The sequence below is a fragment of the Notechis scutatus genome, chromosome 4, assembly GCF_049901735.1.
Source record: "Notechis scutatus isolate UNSWTSFEM ecotype Mainland chromosome 4, rNotScu1.2, whole genome shotgun sequence".
Taxonomy (NCBI): Eukaryota; Metazoa; Chordata; class Lepidosauria; order Squamata; family Elapidae; genus Notechis; species Notechis scutatus.
Genome location: NC_142012.1, coordinates 117,949,892 through 117,976,837, shown reverse-complemented (window position 1 = coordinate 117,976,837; position 26,946 = coordinate 117,949,892). Strand labels below are relative to the sequence as shown.

The following is a 26,946-nucleotide window of genomic DNA, read 5'->3' as shown; positions in this document are numbered from 1 at the left end:
TGAAACTGAACTGAAATTGTGCTAGAATACAGAAAGAATAAATAAATGAATAACTAGGTTTTCTATAAGACAAATAGTTCATATTTCTATTTACATGCTATAGTGCATGTAATGATAACATCAGCAATAAACTTCCCAAAATTAATCACATATTAATCTCCCTGGTTAAATCTTGTTATGTAGATATTGAGAATTGCTATATTTCTTTTGCCTAATATTAATATGTTTGTACCGGTATGTAGGAAATTGAAAGACAAGTCCGTGAATTGAAAACAAAGATTTCAGCTATGAAAGAAGAGAAGGAGCAACTCAGTGCTGAGCGACAAGAACAGATAAAACAAAGGACCAAGTTAGAGCTTAAAGCAAAAGATTTGCAAGATGAACTTGCTGGAAATAGTGAACAACGGGTAAGAGTCCCGGTTTTTTTCCCTTTTTAATTTCTGCTATTTATCAAAATAATATAAACTGAAGTTAAACGCTGTGCAGCATTCATCTTCTTTTCATGTTCTTCTGGGAAAGCTTGCCCAAGGATTACAGTGTTCGCTTAGTTATAAATCAATGAACCTCCTGAAAGTGACAGCTGACAATCATGACAACTATTACCAGGATTGTATTGATGTTACTTTGAACATTTATGCATCAAAGTTTCTAAACATTACATTTTAAGTTATTAAAACTATTATTTTTATCATAATACAAACATGGTTTCACATATTTCTGACTCATGTTTATTTTCAGAAAAGACTGTTGAAGGAGAGACAGAAACTTCTTGAAAAAATTGAAGAAAAGCAGAAAGAACTGGCAGAAACAGAACCCAAGTTCAATAGTGTAAAAGAAAGAGAAGAACGAGGAATTGCCAGGTGTGAAATAGCTAATCTGGAAAAAAAAAACCATTTAGAAACAGCTCTCCATACCCAATGTTTGTTCCTGAAACAAGGTCTGAAAAAACATTAGATTATCTGTTACTTTAAAATCAAGGCAAATACCTTTTCCTTGGTATTTTGTTTTAGAAGATGTTTCTCTTTTTCTTTTTTGAATATATGGGTGTTAATTTTTCCATAGCCATGCTCACTTTGCAATCTAATCCCAGTTTTCCTGTATCATGACTCTTAACAATTTATCCTTTACCTAGAAGGCAGAAAAAGCAAAACAAACACCAAACTGTAAATTTCAGTCAGTACACATTCCCTATCCTATTCAATGTCCTTATTACGTGTCCTATAATTTATACATTCAGGAAATTATAAGAATAAGTGTAAATTTTAGACTTAAAATAAAAACTAGTTATGGCACATTCATCTTGCATTTATTTTTCTGAAGCATAGAGTTTTAAGAAAATGGATTGATAAAATGATAACATTTTAACATTTGAATGTATTGGTTATGATCTAATAGTTCTATTGAGACTTAATTTTAATCATTTTTAACAGACTAGCACAGGCTACCCAGGAGAGAACTGATCTTTATGCAAAGCAAGGTCGAGGAAGTCAATTTACCTCTAAAGAAGAGAGAGATAAATGGATTAAGAAAGAACTCAGGTCCTTAGATCAAGCTATCAATGACAAGAAAAGACAGATTGCTGCTATACATAAGGATTTGGAAGATACAGAGGCTAACAAAGAGAAGAACCTGGAACAGTACAGTGTAAGTATTTTAGCTCATTGATACACATAATTTACTTTGATTCATGTATTTCATGTGTGTGCATGTTTGTGTGTGAGTGATGGAGCTGTTCTTGGAAACTACACTTCTAGGTATAATATGTAAACGGTACCTATCTAAATATTATACTTGTTCACAAATATAATGCTAAGCAAGGATGTTGTTAATTGTATGTTGAAGTTATTAAGTCCTAGTTTGCACATTATTCATAGATTCTTTTTATAAAAGAAAAGTTCATCACACTCATACTACATCTCAAATTGTTAAATAATAAGGGTGACCAAAGCCTTTGGTTTCAATTGTACATTTGTTTTAAGTAGTCTCTGAATTAAAATACACATCTAATCTCAGTATTTCTTAGCTTTTTTATATGTCCACCAAAAATGATAAAAAGTGCCTTCACATTGATTGCATCTCCAAAATATATTTGATGTCCTTACACATCTTTGATCAACAACAATACATTATCTAATAAAAATTGTCTTTTAAATTACAATTCAATTTAATTATCCCTCGATCAAGTAATATATATACTTCTACTTACAGAGTATATATCACATCTCATTTGTGATAATTTATAGATATTCCTTGTATTTAGTTGTGGTGTATTGTGCCTGATAAAAGGTATTCACTCTGATTTAATGATCTTTCACTGACCATTACCTTTGAATTGTTCTTTTTTATTTTTTATGGTAAAGATCAGGGAAATTGTAACTACTCATAGGACCATTTTTAACATTTAACTCAGGTGATATGCTATAATATTGACAGCATGACCCATTCTCTCTCCACTCCAGCTGCAGCATCACTTAATAAATGTGTTATCAATAAATGTGTGTTATCTTGTATTAATTGTTTGCATTCATCTACACTAAAAACAAATCTAAATTGCTTGTTTGTTTATATTGTTTATCTAAATGCTGAAAAGAAATTCATTGAATTTCAAACTTTTTTGTAAAGTTGATGCTGCTTAATAAAATGTGTTAAAGTTAGTAAAAATTGGGAATGTATTTAAAACACTTTTCTTATGTACATTAGAAATTGGATCAAGATCTCAATGAAGTGAAAGCTCGTGTTGAAGAACTGGACAGAAAATATTATGAAGTAAAAAACAAAAAAGATGAGCTGCAGAGTGAAAGAAAGTAATTTATTGAGCTTTTCTTTCTTACTTAAGCTTGTAAGAATGTACATGTGTAAATTTCCCTATTTTTAAAATGTATTCTTAGTGTTAGATCGAGGGTGCTTAGCTTTAGCATCTAGAGCAGGGCTGTCAAACTCTCAGGCTGAATGTGTCATGCACTGGCCTATGCCCACATCTGGTTTAGCAGAAAAGGGAAAAAAGTCCTGATATGTCATGTGATGCTGCCATGACGATGCAAGTTTACACCCCTGATCTAGAGGTTTCCTCCCAAAATCCTTGGATATGGCTATTCTACAAATTGCTTCAAATTGTAATTAAATTGGTTGAAAACAATTGCATTAGCCATTTAATAAGTGTTAACCTTACATTTCAATTATATTTAGCTTTTGTTCATGCACTGTCCATTTTTGAACATGTCCCTCAGCAAGCTACTCAAAGACCAAAGACATTCCTAAGTTCAAAATCAATGCTTCTGTTTTATTATCCTACTGCTAGAAGGGAGTAAAATTTCCCATTGAATCTGCAGTAGTGCTGTTGTACTGCAGACTAATATAAGGGATCTCAAATGTTGCAGTGTCTTGATACACTAAAATAATAGAAGAATTTGTGTAATTCCCATCCTCGTGATTATTTATGCAATGTATTCAAATAATGATTTCACTGGATACTTTTAATAGCTATGTTATAATCTATGTATAAAATAAAACTGCTCTGGCTTGTCCAGCAGAAGTGGGACAAAATTTAATAGCAATCCAACTTTTTTGTGTTGGGCTTGCCAAATGCAAAGCTGAAATATGTCAGAACTGGGCTTAATGTGAATAAAGTTGGAAATCGGTAAGCTTGTCCAGGCAAAGCAAATTCTGCTAAGAATCTTGCTTTGTAGAAAAATATTCCCCCTACCCCTTTTGCAACAAATTCGTTCTAACTTAGGGTAGTGTGATCCACAGTTTGAAAGCCGCTAACCTAATGTGTTTTACCAATTTATCACTACCATAATGGGATAAAATTAGACTTCCTGAGGTTATACATTTTTTTTACTTTCCAAAAGCTGAAAATTGTTATAAAGAAATAGAATTAGATGGTTCACAGAAAATAATTTGGTTGTTAGAGAATTCAAATATAGGTATTCTACTTTGAAATTTTGCATAGCACATTGGTAATTATATTTATAATGCCTTTTTTAAAAGATATTTTTATTAATTTGGCTACCTCTGAAAATAATTTTCAGTTACTTGTGGAGAGAAGAGAATGCCGAACAGCAAGCTCTTGCTGCAAAGAGAGAGGATTTGGAAAAGAAACAACAACTTCTTAGAGCAGCAACAGGAAAGGTAGATAATAATCATAATTACTGGTGTTTTGCTCAAAGACTTATACTGTAAATAATACAGTTCTTTAGTCTTCTTAATATTTTATGGGGCATAGTAGAATGGTGGGAGACTTGAAAATAAAAAATAATACAGCATTTAAAGCTAAACGCTTTAAATAAAATTACATTCATGGTTTATCAGAATTTGATTTCTTTATAAAATAGCACCATACACCAAACATCTACTTAAGTCTATGTTGTTGCAGCCAGCAGAGCTGGCGGCAGACTCAGACAGTGGGGAGGTTGGGGAGGAATATGGGCCAGTCCTGGAGTTTGGGGAAGGCTCTGATGAGTACTCTGTGTTGGAGGCAGAGATGGGGCCAGGGCCATTTGACAGTTATCAGCTGCCTTCAGAGTTGGAGATCAGTAGGGTAGAAGAGCTGGATCCTGTTCTCGGTGTGCGCATGCACAGAGCTACCAGGAGAAGGAAACAGTTAAGGAACAAGTGTTAACTCGGGAGTAAAGGCCTGGTTGGACAGTGAATGGCCCCTCCCATAGGGAATAAAGAGGAGCGAAAGGGGAGTAGTGTTTGCAGGAGACAATTAGTTCATTTAATTAGGGTGAAAATTTGGTTGTGACTCCTTGCCAAGTATTTTCTGGTACAGTGTTGTGCTTGTAAACCTGGCAATTTTCAAGCCTGATAAGGTCTGTGGTTGTAAATCACTCTTGAAAGACTGTTTGCCGGGACTTCGCTGGATGTGAATGATAAGAATCCACATTAGCCTAAATAAAAGGGGTTTTGTTGGGACAAGGAGTCTGCTTCATGATTTTGTGAAGCCTAGGTCAGAACAGTCTATATGTATTCCCATAGCAATAGCTTCACAAATTTGTTTACTTATATAAATACTAATTTATCTTATGTGCAGAAAAAACACATTATTTATAATAATTGTACACAGGTACATATAAAGTAATAGCAAATCTGAAGATTTATTTTGTTTTCTGCTATAGACAAAATAATCAAGTTTGTGGGAAGGGGTCTGAAACAAAAGTGTTAATGACATTGGACATAGACAGTTTCTACAGAATATAGGTTTTACAACTAATGCTATTTTATTATAAACAGGCTATTCTAAATGGCATTGATAGCATAAACAAGGTTCTGGAGCACTTTCGTCGTAAAGGCATTAATCAACATGTTTTGAATGGCTATCATGGAATAGTGATGAATAACTTTGAATGTGAGCCTGCCTTCTACACCTGTGTTGAAGTTACTGCAGGAAATAGGTATAGTTATCACTAGTTATTTTTTTAAACTGTTTTTTGTGTTGCACTTAAACTGGTAAATTAAGATTATATTTTGAAGCAATTATAGGCTTCAAATATTTTGAAGACAATTCTGACAATACTTGCTATCAACTTTGTATACAATTTGATACAGTGATTAAGGTGGTGGATCAAAAGAGATTCCTCCCTTAGGCATGGAAACTTTGGGCTTGTTTCTTTGTCTTAACCTAAATCAGTTTTGGGTTTGCAAGCAGGCAGCAAATAAACCATCTGGTTATATCATATATTGATAGTTTTACTGTAAGAACCAGGCAAACAAAGCACAAAAGTATAATAATAGCTCAGCATACACTTAAGAGGAATAACAAAAGTTGTCTGACTTAGTTATATATGATTACGTATGTTTGACAGTATAGTTTCTTCATCTTTTTATGGTTACCTTTGATACTAGGAAAGGGATATACTATGCTGTCATAGTTACAATAAACATTGATTTGTTTTCTTTATCTTTTATGACAGGTTGTTTTATCATATTGTCGATTCTGATGAAGTTAGTACTAAAATATTGATGGAGTTCAATAAAATGAATCTACCAGGGGAGGTGACTTTTCTTCCTCTGAACAAACTGGATGTTAGAGACACTGCATATCCTGAAACAAATGTAAGTTTGTTTTGCTATAAATAATTTACTACCATAGTAGTTGAATTATATGAGTACAATATCTTCATATTAAGGTAGCTACAAAGAAATAGAATGAATAAAATTATAAGCAGTATAGACTCTGGGTTTCCTCTTTGTATGTTGTGATCCTGAATAGCCTAAGATGATATTTTCCTTTGATTTAATTGTCTCATAATTAGTATTTGTATTTTGTATTTGTATAATGCCTTTTATTCATCATAGTGGTTCTGGGTTAGATCACACAGTATTTAATCTGCATCTGTTAAATCTAAGATAAATTCTACTGGTTTGCAAATTTTTCAGCTTTTTGGCTTGGTTATTATTTTCAGGATGCCATTCCAATGATCAGTAAACTGAGATACAATCCAAGATTTGATAAAGCCTTTAAACATGTTTTTGGAAAGACTCTTATTTGTCGAAGTATGGAAGTATCTACACAGCTGGCTAGAGCTTTTACTATGGATTGTATTACTTTGGAAGGTATGGTTGGTTACAGTTTGATTTATGATGTAAATACATATTTTAGTTTGCTTTGATCTGCCCAACACAATATTAAATCCAGTGTACCAGCATTTCAGATTAAATCTTAAGTGAGTTTTATGTTTGCTAATGTCATAATTTCCTTTGTATACCGAGAAAAGTTTCAATAATATTTCAATACTTCTTGTATTGTAATAACTGATTTTGAGTCTGGCTTGTTTAAGCATTGTCTGCATAAACTACAGTTCTCAGTTCCCATGAGATAACAATTAGAATCTACTGAAAGTAAATTCTGGTAACCTCTTGTTCTGGTTACATAGAAGTAGCAATGTATTGACCTGGATTCATCTTGTGCATGTAATTCATTATGTTCTGACAGGTGAACTATTTCATGTACAGACCAGTTTGAAAACTATTTTTTATTCAACAGAACATCATTTTTGTTGTAGGTGATCAAGTCAGTCATAGAGGGGCTTTAACTGGAGGTTATTATGATACAAGAAAGTCTAGACTTGAACTCCAAAAAGATGTTAGGAAAGCAGAAGAGGAACTTGGAGAACTTGAAGCAAAACTCAATGAAAATCTACGCAGAAACATTGAAAATATCCTTCATAAATTGCTTGCTTGCTTGTCTGAGATGTGCTGTATGTAAATGAGTAGTTGACTTGAATATGATGAAAACATCCTTAGTGGTATGCTTGTATGTATGTGAATGCACGTGTAAATCTGTACCTCATAACCATTGTCTGGAAATTTGAAGGGGATATTTTTCAGTTGCTGAGCTGAGGATCTGTTAAGATTACTTGGCCTGGAAGAGAACTTAAAGCTGGTGGTATAAGCAGATGACAGTTATTCATTTCACTAGGATTGTGTATGTCCTTTAAAAGAGATGCTTTGGAACACATACGTTTTTGACTCACTAAACCAGATGTGACTTTTTTCAGGCTTCTGTGGGGAAGGGGACAACTCAAATAGCTTTATGGAAATACAGATACAGAATTTCTGGGAGTAGCTGTGTGAACCTAAAAAAAGATAAGGATGATTTAATTTCCCAAAAATATTTTTATTTGTATTTATTATTTATTAAATTTCTATATTTTCTCCGAAGTGATACATGCTTCATATGTGTTCTGTGCATGTATATTTAAAAGCAGTTCTTTAAGAGTAGCATTCCCTTTTGCTATTTTCTAATTTCAGAAATTAATTTTGAATTAATTGACTAGAATTCATTCCTCTTTTTCAAAAGAAAAAAATTCTGGCTTTTACAAATTGTATGTTCTTTCCACTGGAGCATATAGTATAGCTGTTTAAAATGGTCATTTGTGTGATAATCGCCCCTGCCCTAAAGTACATTTTTAGCTCTGAAAGGCAACTTTAGGCTTTCTTGCTTTTTTGGAAAAAAAAGTTATCTGTATTATTATAGCAGACTTTCAGACTTTAGTTGTGTTTGATTAGTCAATGTAGCCAGATAATGATGTGGTAGTGGTGATAATAATGATTTTCTATTTTAATTTATTATATATTGAAATTGTTCTCTGCTACCTAGAAACCTAATGATTAAGTTAATAAATAAATAGTCTGCAATTGGTTGGTTAAGTTACATAGATGATATGATTACTCATCTATCATTTTAAGCAATATATTGTATATGTTATATTGTAACATTTAACTTATTTCTACAATGATGTAAATGAAAAGCTTCATTAATATGAAGAAACTTACAACCATTTTAGCATATTGTATTATATCCTTAGCACATTGCATGAATTAATAATGAAATTGACCAACTGATGAATCAAATGCAGCAGATAGAAACACAGCAAAGAAAATTCAAGGCTTCCAGAGACAGCATTTTGTCAGAGATGAAGATGCTGAAAGAGAAGAGACAGCAGTCAGAAAAAACATTTATGCCTAAGGTACAGAATATCTGAGAATGTTTGCCATTTGGGAGGCATTTGCTCTAGTTTCAATTGTAGAACTCAAAGACAAAGAATGGGTTAATGCTAAGTGGTTTCAAAAGAAGAAGCAAGTGATAGAAGAAAAACCAATAGCTACACAATTAATTGAACCAGAAGGCTCCTTTCATGAATGAATAATTATACTTGGCTTAATTTCATTTTAGCAACGCAGTTTACAAAGTTTAGAGGCAAGTTTACATGCTATGGAATCAACCCGAGAATCATTAAAAGCAGAACTAGGAACAGACCTGTTGTCTCAACTTAGCTTAGAGGACCAAAAACGAGTTGATGCACTTAATGATGAAATCCGACAGCTACAGCAAGTAAGCAAGTTCATGTTTCAGAATCAAATTGCAGTCTTAATCATGTTCAAGAGTTACTAAATTAAAAAATAACAATTGTTTAACTTTTTATGAGTAACCTAAGTATTTATTTATAGCAGATATATAGCCATATTTTACCTATATACAGTTATAATGACTGGGTTTACAAATATTTTGTAAGCCATAATAAACAAGTTTTGGCTTAGCATGTTATCTGACTCTAAAATAGGGTTTCTTTATAATTCAGTGTCTGAATGTCAATTATAGCTTAGTCGGAAAACCATTGTTAAGCAAACCATGACCTAGTGTGATGTATGAATCCCAGCACCTGTGTATTAATATTCTTCTCATCTTAATACTAAGCATTGCTGGTTGTAGCATTCTGATAGTTTTACGTCTTAAAATTACACATCTTAAAATTAATGAGGTTGGCAAACACTGATATACTGTTATCTAACATCTTGGTTGGTTAACTGTTGAGAAGGTCCTACTTGTAATATAAACCAGATGCATTTCATATAAAGTAGTGGAGAGGTTTAGAAAGTTTATGTGGAAAGATTTCATTGTAATTTAAAAATCCATATTACTTAATTTTGGAAATATTGTACAAATTGAAATATTTTACAAATTGATATTTTTTTCTTTATAGGAAAACAGACAGCTTTTGAACGAGAGGATCAAGCTTGAAGGCATCATCACTAGGGTTGAAACCTACCTCAATGAAAATTTAAGGAAGCGTTTAGATCAAGTTGAGCAGGTAGGATACTTTATTTTTTTATTCATTATTTTTAAAACAAATCTTGATTTCAACATAGCCACTCTGTTTGCATATCATTATTGTGAAAAGGGGGAGTAAATCTGGGAGAAAATTCTGTTTTCTCTTTAAAAAATGACCCACTTGCCTAACCCAGATGGTCTAGATTTAGCCACACATAGACTTATTTGAAACTTCCCTGAAATGTGCCAACTGTCTTCTGGGTGAACTCCTAACTTGAGGCGGGGGGTTAAAGGCAAAAAAGATAAAAGTCCTTTTGTGGCATCTGCCATATTTTTAAAAAAATATGATTTTTACTGTTACCCAAGAATTATTATCATTAAACTCAAGATGGCAACTCATTAGAAAAATAATTTATAATAAAAGCACATTTTAAAATAGATTTTTTTAAAACTGAAGATTACTAAGCCTTACTTTCCAACAAATCTACTGAATTAGCTGTATACATGGTAACTGCTGCAAGAACACCTGGCAAACTTCCTATTGAAAAATGTGAACAGGCCTTTCTGCAGAAAAATGGCTAATTAAGGTCTGGGACTATGCCTTGATATTCAAAATAGTTTTATATGTCAAAAATAAATCTGACAGAATTTAATCCAATTTAGAAACGCTTTTCTATCCATAAACAAGTTTGTACTATATCTGAAATCTGGTTCAAGGTTCTTCTGGATTCACAGTTCCTGCTGGAAAAATAGTGGTCAGGAGGGCTTTTTATTAGAAGCAGCCTCAATTCCTAACATCCTTGCATCTCTTGTGTGGATTTCTTCCATTCACTTTACATGGGGCTGTTCTCAAAGACCTCCCAGAAACTTTAGCTGATGCAAAATCTAGCAGCTGATAAAATTATAAAAAATATTATTACTGTTATCTAACATCTTTATTGCAGAAGTTATACTGCCTGTTGATTTGTTTCGGGAAGTCAATGTTCTGGTTATTGTTTTAAAAGCTATGGCTCCAGACCTGGGTATTTATGAAGCTTACCCCAAACTCTTTCTGTTTGCATAATATGAACAAACAGAAAATGCCTGTTGCATTTTTCCATGTGCTGCAAATTACGGTGGAAAGGGGCTAGGGAACAGTTTCACGGTTAGGATGGCTCCCACTCTTGTGGCCTTCCAGAAACTAGTTAAAACATAGTTATAGATATTCCAGGAGCTTTGGGTCCTGACTGGTGGGAATCATAAGCACCAGATGTATAGGTCTCTTACAATATTAAAGTAGCTGGAACTATTCTATTTTATGTCTTTTATTTATGTGCTGGGTCACTGCCATTACTTTTTGTACATTAACGTGCCTTTTTAAGATTGAGAAAGTTTAGAAATTATATATCCATTAGTCTTCAGTTTCTAAATTGTGTGAAAAAGTTGATTAAATCATGTTACAAATCATATTATACATTAAAAAATTTAAATGCAAGGATTAGTTCAGGCAGTCACAAGGAATCAATACTGAGTTGAAAGCACAAAAATGATTCCAAGTTGAACAATTTGTGATTTAGTACATATTGTTAGATATGTTCTAGTCATCCTGTACATTGGAATGTAAATGTTGTTAACTCTTTGTCTTTCAGGAGCTCAACGAACTAAGAGAGACAGAAGGTGGCACTGTTCTTACAGCCACAACGTCTGAACTGGAGGCAATCAACAAACGAGTAAAGGATACATTGGCACGATCGGATGGTTGGTAATCTTATTTAAGCAAAGAAAGTAATAGTTTGCTTTCTTAAAATATCCTAAAACATAAATGTATGTTGTTATGACAAAAATAAAGCACAAATAATAAAAAATAGAATGAGGAAAACCTAAGTATTATAAATTTTTCTTCAAACAGATTTACATCATCTGAATATGTCTTAGAATGATTCAACAGTTAGTATATTATTTACCTTTAGTTTATAGTTGACTCCTTTGCTTTTGGCCTAAATGCTGCCATTAAGACTTGTTCATTCCATTTTTCAGATCAAATGTTTCTTCTGGTCCCCGTATCAACTTCCTTCCCTTGTTCCCAATCAGTATAGACTTTCTTTGTTCTACTTCTTTTTACTCTGTGTAAGCTCTTCCTCAGTATTATTTTATATACCTAGTTTAGTATCTTTATACTTTTTTATGTTAATAGACCTGGATAATTCAACTGATAAAACAGAAGCTGGGATAAAAGAACTTCAGAAGAGCATGGAACGTTGGAAGAATATGGAAAAAGAACACATGGATGCTATTAATCATGACACAAAAGAACTTGAAAAGATGACTAACAGGCAAGGTATGCTTCTGAAGAAAAAAGAAGAATGTATGAAGAAAATCAGAGAATTGGGCTCTCTTCCCCAAGAAGCATTTGAAAAATACCAGACTTTGAGCCTAAAGCAGGTAACAAATATCTCTAGTTTTCATGATCAGAGATGAAAGATGTTAGGTAATATATATTTATAATTTTTAACTCTTTTATACAGCTCTTTCGCAAACTGGAACAATGCAACACAGAATTGAAAAAATATAGCCATGTTAATAAAAAAGCTCTCGATCAATTTGTGAACTTCTCAGAACAGAAAGAAAAGTTGATAAAACGTCAGGAAGAGTTAGATAGGGGCTACAAATCCATCATGGAACTGATGAATGTCCTTGAACTCAGAAAATATGAAGCTATCCAGCTGACTTTCAAACAGGTATTACTTGACAATAGTTTTAACATATAAAAAGCATATTCTTTGGAATTAAACACCTTAATATTATTAGCTGCTTTTCTTGATTTCTGAAATATAAGTGGTTTTATAGTCATTTTAACTTCCTTCCAAAAGAAATGGGTTTAATTGTAAAATGCTTAAAAATATATTAGGTTAAATGTTAGGGGAAAAACAAGTTTTATATAAACATAACTTGATAACTGTCATATCAAAACTATGTTGAAAGAGGTCATTAGTCAGTCTCCTTCATTCTTTTATCGTTTGTCATTCTTGAATTATGTTTCATCAAGGTGTCAAAGAATTTCAGTGAAGTCTTTCAGAAGCTGGTACCTGGGGGCAAAGCAACACTTGTGATGAAGAAAGGTGATGTGGAAGGTAGTCAGTCTCAAGATGAAGGTGAAGGCAGTGCTGAGAGTGAAAAGGGATCAGGATCTCAAAGCAGTGTTCCATCCGTAGACCAGTTCACTGGTGTTGGAATTAGGGTAAAGCAAGACTATTTCCAATTGGTGTTTAATTATTGCTAAGTCTCTTGTTGATAATATTTAAGAGCTAAGAATAATGTCTCCAACTGTTTCTCTCCACCAAGTACATTCTGGCAAAATGAGTGCGCTCCAGGCCCCTTCTATTAAATTTTGTCATCTTGCAGAACCAAGGAAGCATGCTTTCTGTGTCGCAGTTTCCACCCTCTGGTATACACTTTGCCTAGAGATAAGGAGAGCACTCTCAGCATTCTGGAAAGCTCTTAAAACCTGGTTTTATCCTCCAGGTCTGGAGTTAATGTATTAGGGGAGAGGTGGTTCTGTTTCTTATTATTTGTGTCATTTTTTAGCTTATGTTAAACTCTGTGGCTTTAGGTTTTATTGATTGGGGAGGTTGTATTGTAGCTCCCCTTTGCACTTAGGGAGCCTCAGTAAATATAAATAATAAACTAGTTTTTCTGTGTTTCTTTAGGTGTCCTTTACTGGTAAACAAGGTGAAATGAGAGAAATGCAGCAGCTTTCTGGTGGACAGAAATCATTGGTGGCTCTTGCCTTGATTTTTGCAATCCAGAAATGTGATCCTGCTCCATTTTACCTCTTCGATGAAATTGATCAAGCCCTGGATGCCCAGCACAGGAAGGCTGTTTCAGGTACAGATACAGAGTTGCAGATCAGTCTCTTGTGCAAATGAGACTCTTGTGTGTACTTGCTCCTTTCTATGAATTTTTCTCTTATTTGTGTTACTAAAAGAAAATTAGTAATATCAAGTACACCTTTGAGGAGGAGGGCATTAAGATGTATGTTCAGCTTATTTGTCCTACTAGCCTATTTCATTTTAAAAAAATAGTTTGAAACATTCTTAAAAGCATTTGCACAAAATCTTGAAGTCGGTGGCAGAATATCAGCTTTCATGTATTGCAATTTCTGCTAAAATGAACTGTGTAAAGAGCTCATATTTTACGAGGATTTTTTAAATAAAATTGCTTGTGACTATGTCTTGAATATAGCTTATATAATTTATTAATGTATATATGAGGTTTATAGCTGTCCTCCAGGTACACAGTTATGAAATGCTGCAATACTGTTTTGATAAGAGTTGTATACTTTACAGTAACACTTAAGGATAATACTTGTTACTTCCAGAGGATCTTTACAAGTGCCCCTCATATATGCATGAGTACAGTTGATAGATGGTACAGTCAAATAGGAGAAGCAGGAATCCTCAGTGGCTTAACAATCAGAGAAAGAAACTTAAGCAGGGCCCACCTGCTTAATAAATCAAGCAGTTAAAAGTGGCTGCAGGAAATTTATTGTGGCTTTGCTCTGCATTTGGAAGGCTGCCCACTGGGTGGTCGAATGCATCAAGAAAGACACCAACGCAGGTTCTATCTCGGATGAGCTGCCCCGATCACAAGTTCGGGAAGCTCTTTTATTAAAAAACACACAGTGATACGTCACAAGCAGTGAATTCTATCCAATCATTAAGTTACATGAGAAGGAATATTAGTGCACACATAGTAACATCCAATTACAGTGCATGGTCAGTGTGAAAGGTACAAGGTAACAAATCAGCGCCTGCATTACAGTTATTCGCCCATGATGACGTGTTTGTTGATTGATTATCTCTGTTCCTGGTACGCTTTCAGCCTACGTGAGGCCTAGAGGCCTTGAGGCCTGGTATGTACCGAAACTATAGAAACTAATTTATTACTGCATCTCCTCTGTTTTAGTTTTATAGAGAGAAATTTCTTCTGGATCTTCGTCACTGCCCATGCAAAAACTCATGTGAGCGCACGCATCAGGGTCTTCTGAGGGTATGACTTTGTACAGAGGTTCCTTTTCCCAGAGGGCATTAACCTGTGCAATGGCGCGCTTTTCAGCTAACAAGGATAGACTATTGGAGATAGTGCGAATAAAAATTTGTAATACACATGGAAGAATAACGCATCCTAAAGCAATCATACCTATGAGAGCTACTATAGCTTGTAATCCTGGTAGTTTTGGGAACCAGGAACTAAAAATATTTTTAAGATCAATACCTTGCCATACTTGATTAGGATTATAGGTTAATTGTCGCATCTCAGTTGTTAATTGTGCTACTACTTTGCCAACTTTATCAATTTGAAGACAACAATTCGTAAGATTGAACCTTCCACACACCCCTCCTTCTTTGGCTAGTATGTAATCTAAAGCTAAGCGATTTTGGTAGACAGCTGTGCATAATTTGTCTGTGGCAGTTGCTAGAGTGTTTAGAGTTTTGTCTATTCGTTGGCCAGCTAAATCTAAAACAGCTTGTAAGCGAATAATTCTATTAATCATATATATGGGGGTTCTGTACCCCCAGGACCCGTCTTGGGCCCAAGTAGCCACGCCGTAGGTGCAGACGATTCTTTCTGAGCTCCAGGTATCCCCAGTATATTCTGATTGACAGGGGAAGCCTGCAAAGGCATTATCGGTGTTTCTTTTCCTGCGGGATAATGTATCATACACAGGGATGCCTAGTTCTTGCTTAATGGAGATCGGGAGGAGGAAAAAGGAAGGTCTTATCCACCCCAATGCACATGACCCTTGCCAATCTGCAGGAAGGGACGGATAGGCTAGGTTACCACAAATCCAATACATGTTATTTGGGGCTGTCCAAATTTGGGAAGATGTTGTGTCATTGAGATAGGGGAGGAGGGAGGTGTTGAACTTGGCAGGTGTGGTGGTAGCATTGTCAGGTGCTGTCCAGATCTGGTAGGAGTTATCCCATGTACCTAAGCAAAGGAGGTGTCCTACTGGAGTGGACCCATTTCGGGAAAAGCAGTTTCTACCAATTAAGTTGGTGGTAATTGTCCAGATAAGTGGATCGGAAACTGTTCTAGCTGTTATGTTTCCTACAGAAGACATGTTGTTGAACAGTGATGGTGAGGCTTCCAAGGCTTGCCATGGCCATTATTCCCCTGTGGTGGTTCCCCCACAGACAAAACAATTGGTTATTGCAAGTTGTTTTGCAATTTTTTCTGCCATATCCATGAACAAGTTTTTTGCAATAACACTGGTATCAGGGGCTTTTTCTAATTTCCTTAAATTATTATATACTGACCAGCCCAATGAAGTTTCCTTACCTTCATATATCACTTCGGTTTTTATGGTAATGTAAGTGTTTGGATCCGATCCTGTGCCATCAATCCCTATACCATAAGTATCCAAGGCAGGGTGTTGTCTGGAGATGGTGATTTCTACCTTATTGTCTGTGGTAGACCCTGATATTCGTTTGAAATGTGACAGATGATTGCAGCCTTTGTACCCTCCCCCAGTATAATCACAGACACAAGACCAACCCGAGCACTCGATGGAACCTCCACAAGGGACCCATTGATTGGGGTTCCCTATGGCCCAGTTGATGGGTGTAGGACACAAATATTTATGATTGTGAGCGTATGTTCTTTTCCAGTCAACCGACCCGCATGAATGCCCCCCTGGTTTAGAACAAGCAACACAAACATCAAAGGTTAAAACAATTGGGTTAGTACCGTCCTTGAGCACAGTGGTGTGGTTTAGGTAATAAAGTTTTCCCTCCCCCTCAGGATCAGATCTGCCAGAGGTTCTTGGAAGTCCCGCCCATAAGGTAACGTTGAGACGAACAGCCGTCTTGGGATCGTAGCAAATGGTTTTTGAGTTCATCTTGCATAGATGGTACATGGTTCCGTTGTTTTGGCAAGTTTTTCCGGTAGGAAGGCACTTCTGCGGTTGTTGGGTATGGTAGATGAGAGTTAATTGAATGAAGCCTGCTCGTGTGGTTTTGGTCAGGCAGGGGGTGCAGCCATCTGACACGCTGGTGGGATTCTGCGATCTCTTAACCCGATGTGGAAAGGGGGGGGGCTGAGCATGAATGTCAGGCTGATTCGTGAGCTGTCTGTGATGACGATGGGGTGAACAGGGTCTGAGGACTGTCCATGAGTCATATATGTTATGTATGGAATCAGAGGCGTCGACCAGAGCAATAATAGGCAGTGGCAGTAGGACGGAGTATGAGGAGTGTAGTCCGAGGAGGGCGTTCAAAGGTGTTGATCTGGAAAGAGGCATTGCTGGAGATGTGGAGCCATGGCTGAGGGAGTGTCGACCATCTGAGATAGTGGGGGAAAATGTCCCCAGATGCAGTGCAGGTCAGCAGGAGGGGAGTACCTGGCGTGAAGTACGTCACTCGAGATGGAATGGAGACCTTGGAGGCATGTGCAGCAAGAAGGAGGAAGAGGGTCGGCAAGGCAACGAGACGAATCATGATGATATGTCTGCAGGTGGTGATTTTTCTACTTTGGGGTGGTATGGTCTGACGTGCCGTCCAGGAACCCACAGGACACGATCTGGAAGCTGGATAGCTGCGTAGCCACGACCCCAGGTGAGGAGACCAGCAGGGCCCTTCCAAGTAGGGTCTGGCAGTTGGCGGTAGTATACCTGTGGTTTGGGAGAATCAGGGGAAGGGGGGGAGGAAAAATGTCGCTCCGCTGCCGTCATAGCAGGGGTGCCGGAGAGATTGAGGAAGTTGAGAGTATAAAGACAGAGATTAAGAGTGTCTTGCATCGCCGGGAGGCTAGGGGTTCTTTTCCCTTTGATCAAATGTCGTTCTAACGCTGTTTTTAGCGTTAAGTTAGCCCTCTCTACCAGGGCTTGTCCCTGACTGTTATAAGGAATCCCAAATTTGTGGGTAATTTGCCACTTAGCGCAAAATTCTGACATAGCTGTGCTAGTGTATACAGGACCATTATCTGTTTTTATTTCATTTGGGCGTCCCAACGATGCAAAAGTGCGAATGCAATGATTGATGACATGTTTGGAGGCTTCTCCTCTTTGTGGGGTCGCCATTATGAACCCTGAATAAGTATCAATTGTGACATGCAGATACTTCCAGGGGGCAAATGGAGGAAACTGAGTAACGTCCATTTGCCATATTTCGCAGGCTTTCAACCCGCGGGGATTTACCCCTAAGGGAATGGAATGGGCTTGTTGACTACAGGTGGGGCATTGCTGCCTAATGGCTGAAGCTTCGGCCATAGTGAGGTTGAAATGTTTCATAAGAGCTTTGGTGTTTTGATGGAAATAAGAATGGCTCTCCCAAGGAGTCAATGTGTGTGATGTCATGATGCATGCAGCCGCTTGATCAGCCACATCATTGCCTTCCTGGAGGATTCCTGGGAAGGGTTGGTGGCTACGAATGTGTGCTACAAAGAGGGGGTGTTGACGCTGTGCAATAAGGTGTTGCAATGTAACAAAAAGAGAGAGAAGGTTTTTATCAATAGCGGGAGAGAGGTAAGAGTCATGAATAGTAGAGACTATTTGAGTAACATATAGGCTGTCTAGGATTAAATTGAGGGGTTCGTTAAAATTCTGGAGGACTAATATGGTTGCAGCAAGTTCAGCCCTTTGTGGTGATGTCTGCACAGGGGTGGTTTTAGTGTGCCACACCCCATTCCTTTGCCAAGCGCATGCTCCTCTTTCCCTACTGCCATCAGCAAATATAGTCAAGGCGTTGACCAAAGGTCCTTTGCTGATGGGAGAGGAGAAAGAAATGGGTATTGTCCGAATGATTTGAAAACGTGGATCAGCGGGCGGGTGGCAGGAAACTAGTCCAGGCCAGTCGGCTAAGGCAAACTGAATTTCCTGGGAGTTTTGGAATAGAGATTCCCATATTTGTAGCGAAAAAGGGATATAAAGTGTGGAGACATCTATTCCCATAAGTAATTTTGCACAGCTCCTACCTTTTATGATCAATTGAGCCAATTGAGCTGATTTGGAAGTGATAGAGCATCGTGGCGTATGGGAAAGATGGATCCACTCTATGATGTGGAGTTTTTGGTCTTTTTGAATTACTGCTGCGGTCATAAGCCTCGGGGTGGCTAAAATGACCACATCTAGAGGAGTATTGGCAGCAGCTCTATCTACCCATACCTTTCGGATATTTTCTTCTATTTGAGTTATTGCTTGAAGCTGAGGTTGCTGCAAGGATATTATGTCAGCAGGCTTTTCCCCCCAAGTAAGGGCTTCAAACAATGGAGAAAGAATATCAGTGGTTAAAGACAGGAAAGGTCGGGCCCAGTTTATGGTACCCAGATATTGCTGAAGTTGAACCAAGGTGGGTTGAGAAGGTAGAGACAAAGAGGGAAGTGAAGGATAGGCAGTAGTTGAAAGCATTTTATAGCCCAGATATGCGTACGGAGTTAATACTTGCACCTTTTCAGGTGCTATGTGCAAACCTTCTTTTGCAAGGACGGCTTTCAGGAAGGAAAATGAAGTGAACACCGTACCCGGTGGCCCAGGAGCGGCTACAAGGATATCATCCATGTAGTGATACACCAGAAATTGTGGAAAAGCAGAACGATAGGGTAGCAAGACATTATTTACATAGTGTTGACACATGCTGGGGCTGTTGAGCATACCTTGAGGTAAGACTTTCCACTGAAAGCGGGAGGAGGGAGAGGAGTTGTTTAGGCGAGGTAAAGTGAAAGCGAATAAGGCACGATCTTGTACATGCAAAGGGATAGAAAAAAAGCAGTCTTTTAAATCAATGACCATTAGATCAAATTTCTCAGGGATGATGTTGGGATTTGGAAGACCACATTGTAGCGCCCCCATTGGTTTTATAATGGTATTCACGGCCCTTAAATCATGCAATAGCCTCCATTTTCCTGACTTTTTCTTTATGACAAAAATGGGGGTGTTATATGGGCTGACAGATGGTTCAACATGCCCTTTGACAATTTGGTCCTTTACAAGTGATTGCAGGGCCTCTAGTTTGTCTATCGTGAAGGGCCATTGGTCTACCCAAACAGGTTCTGTGGTTTTTAATTGTAGCCGCAGTGGAGTTTTAGCAAAAGATTCCATTAATCAATAATGAGTTTTGTGTTAAGTTGAGACATAAGATCACGGCCCCACAGGTTAGTATGTAATGGAAGGACCAAAGGTTGAAGGTAGGCAGTGTGAGAAATATCAGAGGAACTCACCGGTAGCCAGTGTTTGCTACGGTGGGCGTGCTGAACTCCTCCCACTCCCCGAACGGCTGGGGCAGTTTCCAAAGGCCAATCGTCCGGCCACTCAGCCGTTCGGATGACACTTACATCAGCTCCAGTATCTAAGAGACCCGAAAAGACTTTGTTACGGATTCTGAATTGTAACACAGGCCTGGCTTGTTCCACTGTTTGATGGACAGTAAATGCCCAAGCATCAGCCGTTTTAACAGGCACCGGAACAGCGGTTGCTACTAATTCTCCCTTGCTAAATTTTGTGGGAGTATTTCCAATTACTGCCATGGCCACTGATGAAAAGTCATCAGAATCTCTCAGAAACGGAGAAGCAATGATTCCCTTTGCCATGAGGTCTCGGATGGGATAAATTATGAGGGGCGTCATGGCAGGAGGGATCGTTTTCAGGCATGTGGGGAGAAAGTAAACAGTGCCTGGAATGTCAATCTCCATATCTTCTGAGGCAATTAGTTGGAAAGATATGGAGTCAGCCTTTGGAGCGGAGCTGGCTGATCGCCCCCCCTCTAGTTTCCCTGTGGCTGAGAAATGTTGCTGCGACACTGGTTTGCCCAGTGGTACCCTTTCTTGCACCTTGGGCATACTGTTTTAGGTTTGGTGTTGTTTTGTGTATTATCTCTGGCTCTGCATTGTGCTTTGAAATGGCCAGGTTTCCCACAATTGAAGCAGTTTCTGGCTGGCCTGTTTTGAGAATTTGCTTGCTGCAAGGCCATGGCCAGATGCTCCATATTGTAAGAGACAGTTCCCACGATTCTGCAAGCCTTTAGATAGTCCGAGAGGGAAGTCCCCCCTCGGGCAGATAGAGGCTGCAGAATCCTCTTGCAATCCTCATTTGCATTTTCAACAGCCAGTTTTAACAGAAGCTCTTTACGGGCTTCTTCATTCGAGATTTGCCTCTGAATGGCTTTCTGAAGCTCCTCTACAAACTTAGCATAGGGCTGATGTGAGCCTTGAGTAATTTTTGAAAAAGATCCTATGATGCCAGAGGTAGGATCATCGACTTTGTCAAGGGCTTTGACCGCTATGATACTGATAGAGGCAAGAATACGTTGTGGGAGAGTCGCCCGAGCTGCTTAGTCCATATATCGCCCCGCACCGAAGATTTGATCCGCTCTCGCGGGCGCGCCACGATTGCGGGCAAATCTCTCAGCTTCGGCGCGAAAGTCTGACTCCCAAACAACATACTGTGGTCCAGTCAGTATCATACGGAAAAGATCTTTCCAATCTTGGGGTAACATGAAAAAGGAGGTGCTGATGGTGTTAATGAAGCCTCTGACGTATGGTGCCTGGATGCCGTACATGGCCACGGCTTGTTTTAAATCTCTGATTAATTTCATGGGTAAAGGTTCAAGTCTAGGCACCATATTTCCGGCTCCATCCCCTATATATTCAACAGGACAGAGAGAGAGCTCCTCCAGGGTAAGAGAGCCCTCCCTGCGTCCCTGCGCCATGGCTTGTGCTATCGCTCCCATGAGTGTTTGATCCTCCGCAGAATTTAAGTTAGGAGGATTTATGGGTTTAGGAGCTGTGGGAGATGAAGCTTCTAACGGGAGAGCGTCCTTTGTTTTGGTTTCAGCTGTATAAGGAGGAGGACCCGGGGGGGCTTTGGTCAGTGCTAAACCATGGATTTTTAAACATTCCATGACTATTCTCCATGTGGTCAGAATCTTTGGCGGAGCCCTGGGGTTATCATGAAGATAATCACCAAATGTTGCCATGTGGAGACTTTCAAGGACCCTTTCTCCGGATAAGCCGGATATTGTGTATAAATGTAAGTCAAAAGGGTGATAAGGTCCTTTTTAGTTGGAACCGGGAGCTTTTTGCCCTGATTCCTAAGAATACGAATTGAGCTCTTCGTTAGTTCTCCTAATTCCTGCAAATGTGCTATCTGCTTTTTGGAGAACTTTCCGCCCATACTCACCTGAAGGGAGGATGTCTTCTTTAAGGAAGATTCCTGGGGAGGGATCCGTGACACGAGACAGCGTCCCTGAGTTGCAACTGGCTCGTCCGGCCGGGTGAGATAAGCAGTCGAAGATAAACGCACCCATTTCTTTTAATGGATCACGTCGGGGTCACCAGATGCGGCTTTGCTCCGCATTTGGAAGGCTGCCCACTGGGTGGTCGAATGCATCAAGAAAGACACCAACGCAGGTTCTATCTCGGATGAGCTGCCCCGATCACAAGTTCGGGAAGCTCTTTTATTAAAAAACACACAGTGATACGTCACAAGCAGTGAATTCTATCCAATCATTAAGTTACATGAGAAGGAATATTAGTGCACACATAGTAACATCCAATTACAGTGCATGGTCAGTGTGAAAGGTACAAGGTAACAAATCAGCGCCTGCATTACAGTTATTCGCCCATGATGACGTGTTTGTTGATTGATGATCTCTGTTCCTGGTACGCTTTCAGCCTACGTGAGGCCTAGAGGCCTTGAGGCCTGGTATGTACCGAAACTATAGAAACTAATTTATTACTACAATTTATACCTTCCAATTTGCAACATTGATGTCAGCCCAGGTAAACCAGATGACAAACACCAAAAGATGAACTAATTCTATTTTATTGTAAGGCTACATTAACAGAATTTTGCATGTCTGGAAGTACAGACTTCCTGCCAGTTTGTCTAATCACTTGATCCCTTAAGCTGAGACTTTTCTCAGTTTCTTTCTGTGATTGCTAAGCAGTTGTGGAATCTTGTCTGTGCCCTGTTCCTCTTCCTTCAAGGCCACTAATCCATTCCATTCCTAATTTTCTTCCTCTGACCATGAAGCCACTCAGGGCTCCTATCTCTCTTGTCAGATTGTTTCCGAGGCATCATCTATTCTTCTATTTTCCCAAGGTTGTTCAAACATTTCATTATACATGAAAATTAAAAATTTTCTGTACAACACTAGTGTAAAGTGCATTCGGTGTACAAAAGTGAAAAACTAAAAAAATATATATCTTTTTATTCTTTGTTTCATTGACTACAGATCCTGGATAAAATTATCAATATCTCTATAGAAGATATTTGTAATGAAAGAGTACTAAAATGCTGTGCTCAAGATTATCAGATTCTGTATTGATTAGTAGTTTTAAAGGGCCAGCGACATATATACAGTATATTAGAAAAGTATAAATTACTATCTTTAGACCTTAATTTAGTAGAAAAGATGCAGGGTTTTCTTTTTTTCTTGTTCTTTTTCCTTTTTTGAGTACAAAATATTTTAATCATCACTACAACATGGTGTTGTAAAGTCAGATCTTTGAACTGAATGATCCCCATTCTCTTTGGTACATCATAAAACATTTAAGTATCTTATGTTACTTTTGACATTTAAATTGGTAATTTGAGTGTGAAGAAATTCTAATCATAGCCAGATTGCTATGTCATATAAAGTACCAAACCACAAATTGGTACAGTCTTAAAAGACTGATGTGACATGGAACTTTATATCCCACTGGTAGCATTGCATCTTCAGTCATATGGGAACTAGCTGTTGGATCAAAAAGTAACTAAGCTTTAGTTGATGACTAAGACTTGCAGATGTTTCATTTGTTAAAGTTTTAGATTATGTACTAATAGGTGCTGTATTTTAACAATGTATTGTTTATTTTTTTGCTGCCTATCTTGCTGTGGGGCTACTCTGGGCGGCTTACAATAGTAAAAAGTAAGACAAAGAAAAAAGCATATAAACAGAACAGAAGTAAAATAATAGAAGAATAAAGCAAAAAATGACAAAGGAACGCAATTAAAATAAATACATTAATGTGATAACCAAAAGGATGGGTAGGTGGAAGGGGGGGGTGTTAAGGTGGAGTCTGCTATCAATCTAGCTTCCACCTCCAGTTTATTTCATTTATTTCAATTTATTTCAGATATGATCATGGAATTAGCAGAACATGCTCAATTCATTACCACAACATTCAGACCTGAACTGCTTGAATCTGCTGATAAGTTCTATGGTGTAAAATTCAGAAATAAGGTGTGCAGCTTAAAATGTACAGTGTAAATATTATTGTATAATAGTTAACATTAGCTATTAAGATCACTGTTTATTCAGTCTCAAATTTAAGTATTTGTAGCCAATATTTTTCTTGATTTAAAGACTAAAATTTGCTTAGATTTCAGCTTGATTTAATTAACTTAAGAACATGATGCAAACTGTTAAGATATCCTAAATATTCATGAAACATTTCAATATGATGTTACATTTAGATCAAGTATGTATACCCATTTTTCTAGACTTTTTTAACTACAAGCATACTAAAAGATCAATTGACAAACCATGATGTCAAAATTACAGTACATATATTATGTCATATAATATGCTCCCATGATTAGTGCAAAATTCTTCATACACATGAACTATGGAAGAGATCATATATGACTTCTTCATAGTCATAGCTATTTACATTTGTATTTTTGAAAACAAGGGCTATATCATATTCATCTATTAAGCCATTTATTATTTGTACAGAATTCAGAATTTTACATGCAAGGAATCTGACAACCAAATGAATTATTCACTAATGTTATCATTAGTTGCATTTTTCCAATTATAATTGCCAAATCACTTTTTTCTTATGTAGGTAAGCCATATTGATGTGATCACTGCAGAGATGGCCAAAGATTTTGTGGAAGATGATACTACTCATGGCTAAGTGGAGAACAACTGCCAGTCTTTTAAGAAAATGTAAAATATTTTAACCAACGTTGGGCAATTTTATAAATCTAAATATGCAGTCATTGTTCAACAGTTATTTCAATATATTTATTGGACCATTTCATAATATTAATTAATTTCCTTGGTGTCTTCTGTATGTACATGTGTTGAATCCTTTTATAAAATATCTTTTATATGTGTAGCTTGAAAATGTGTTCTCTGCAGGTTTTTTGTAAAATGTTTTTCTTGTTCAAATGTGTTCATTTTCAACCCCAGTTCTTGCTTTCTAGTGGTGATCTTACTGTTATATTGCCTCACATGATTTTTTTTTTAAACGCTTCAATAAAATAATTGTTTTTATGCTATATTTCCTACTTGAAAACTGTTTTTGTATCAGGTGCCATCACTTCATACATGTTAGTTTGATTACATAAAATATTTGTGACAAAAGTTGCATATTAGTGCTTAGCAATAGGCATATGGGAAACTAAGTTTATGACTTGATTTAATTTAGTGTTCTAAACCTATATGTTACCTATACTATTTATCAAACTGATTTTAAACATTTCATCTGATTTATGTACTACAATGGCTTAGTTTTGATATTTCAATTTCATTGGAGAATAAAGATGACTAAGAATCATAACACTAAGAATTCATTCACATTTGAACCCTATTCATCCTCTTCTTGTGGCCAAATTGTTTATGTCTACCTATCATTTGATTTCTAGAAAGCAAAGAATGAAAATGGGAAACTTGTTATTAAAATGTAAGTTTTTTGTTCTATATGCTTTATCAAGTGTATGTAGTCCATAGAAGCGTAGGCTGTAAGAAATTTGATAATTATTAATGTGTGCTATAAATCTGTAATAGACTAAATTTGCTACCCATTTAGAATTGTAATACAGTATTTTTTTCTTAATATAAATTTTGTTAAATAAAAAGCAACCGGAAAAACAACAAAGAAAGGGAAAGGGCTAGAATAGAAAACATACATAGTATAAGCCCTAACTCATCTGTTGATTTTTAATAAAAAATATTATTGCATAAGCTTTACATAGAAGTGAGAGCCTATGAGAATTTAAACCATGAAATATAATACGAGTGAGAAAAGGAAAAATTGTGTTTATAAGAAAAAACATTCAAGAACCCCTCTTTATTTTTTATAACTTCTAAATGCTACTTGAATATTTTTATACTATACCTTAAATATCTATTTATTATTTCTATTAAAGATAAAGGTTCTTGCACATACATGCTAGTCATTTCTGGCTCTAGGGGATGGTGCTTATTTCCGTTAAATTTAATTAGTTTTTTTGTTTAATTTTCAATTTAGTTTTTAAATAGATTCTTTTCCCCCCCATAAAATGTAATATTTTAAGATACTAACTTGCCTTGCTATGTGGTATATTGTACAGGTAATTTTCCAGTTACGACAGTTCATTTAGCAACTGTTCAAAGTTATGACAAAACCCTCCCCCCCAGTACTTAGGAGATAGTCCCAAAGTTATGAATGTTGCAGCACCACAGTAATTGTTCACCTTTATGAACATCTGCAGAGGCACTGCAACATTCGCCCTGCCTATTCCCCCCACACCCCAGGCTGGCTCTCTACAGGCACTGGGCCTATGGAGACTCATTTCCCTTCCGAAGATCTAGTAAGCCTTCGGTTTCTTTGCCTGGTTCGTTGCTTCAGACCTTCGGTGCATTTGCAGAGAACAGAGAGCTAAAATACCAGGAGATCAATAGCGCGAGATTTCACTACTTATTTTTGGCCTGTGTTTTCTGCGAATTTAGGCCTGGATGAGGTCCACAGCACAAGGCTGCAAACGGAGGGAAGGCTTCAGTTCTTCAGCACTTTCCTCCATTTTCTGTTTCCTTGCTGAAGCCTGCAGGAGTGAGTGATTGTGTCCCTGTAGGCTCTGGTTGTCTGCAAAAAGCCTTTCCTATCAAAAACAGCACCAGGAAGGGGCTGGCATAGCTCAGTTTTTGATGGTGCTCCATTTTTGGTGGCGAGGGCTTTTTGCAAAGATGATCGGAACCTAGAGGGACACAATATCTCTCTAAGCTTTGGCAAGCCTTTGCCCAAGATGAAACCGCAGCAGAGAGGCTGGAGAGGAGACAGCTCATCAAGATTTTCAAAAGGCAAGTAAACCTGGTTGGGCAGGATTAGCGGGGAGGAGAGCATGAGAAATCTCTCTTCTTTCAATTTTTTAAAGTTCTCAGCTATTCCAGTCCAGGGTCTAAACCAAAAACATCAATCAGTCCCACAAACAATCTTTCCTTCCTTGCTTTTTCCTTTATTCTGGTTCTGCTTTCACTTTCCAAAATTCTTACTTTGTTTCAATATTTCTGTAATGTTATATCCATATCAGTTCATTCAAAAACAAAATGTTTTCCTTTTTATTTGAACTAAATTTTTATCAAAAGGTGACACTCTCCATTATACGAAGTCTTCACTTTTTCCCCCCTGTATTTTTATTTAAGGTTTTTCGAACCTCAATATTC

General features: G+C 37.2%; 1 protein-coding gene across 2 annotated transcripts in view; it reads left to right on the top strand.

Moving 5' to 3' along the window:
- Positions 1-24,803, top strand: part of SMC3 (structural maintenance of chromosomes 3) — a 32,416-nt gene extending 7,613 nt beyond the window's left edge. For both annotated transcript variants that reach the window (XM_026675776.2, XM_026674983.2), the window contains exons 11-29: positions 243-407; positions 739-860; positions 1,431-1,644; positions 2,701-2,804; positions 4,032-4,131; positions 5,236-5,396; positions 5,916-6,057; positions 6,408-6,558; positions 7,008-7,160; positions 8,323-8,474; positions 8,681-8,839; positions 9,489-9,596; positions 11,185-11,293; positions 11,730-11,977; positions 12,061-12,273; positions 12,582-12,773; positions 13,243-13,420; positions 23,651-23,757; positions 24,365-24,803. In XM_026675776.2, the coding sequence (XP_026531561.1) occupies positions 243-407; positions 739-860; positions 1,431-1,644; positions 2,701-2,804; positions 4,032-4,131; positions 5,236-5,396; positions 5,916-6,057; positions 6,408-6,558; positions 7,008-7,160; positions 8,323-8,474; positions 8,681-8,839; positions 9,489-9,596; positions 11,185-11,293; positions 11,730-11,977; positions 12,061-12,273; positions 12,582-12,773; positions 13,243-13,420; positions 23,651-23,757; positions 24,365-24,436 (2,850 nt within the window). In that variant the 3' untranslated portion in view covers positions 24,437-24,803. The remainder of the gene's footprint in view (positions 1-242; positions 408-738; positions 861-1,430; positions 1,645-2,700; positions 2,805-4,031; positions 4,132-5,235; positions 5,397-5,915; positions 6,058-6,407; positions 6,559-7,007; positions 7,161-8,322; positions 8,475-8,680; positions 8,840-9,488; positions 9,597-11,184; positions 11,294-11,729; positions 11,978-12,060; positions 12,274-12,581; positions 12,774-13,242; positions 13,421-23,650; positions 23,758-24,364) is intronic.
- The last annotated feature ends 2,143 nt before the right edge of the window (positions 24,804-26,946 follow it).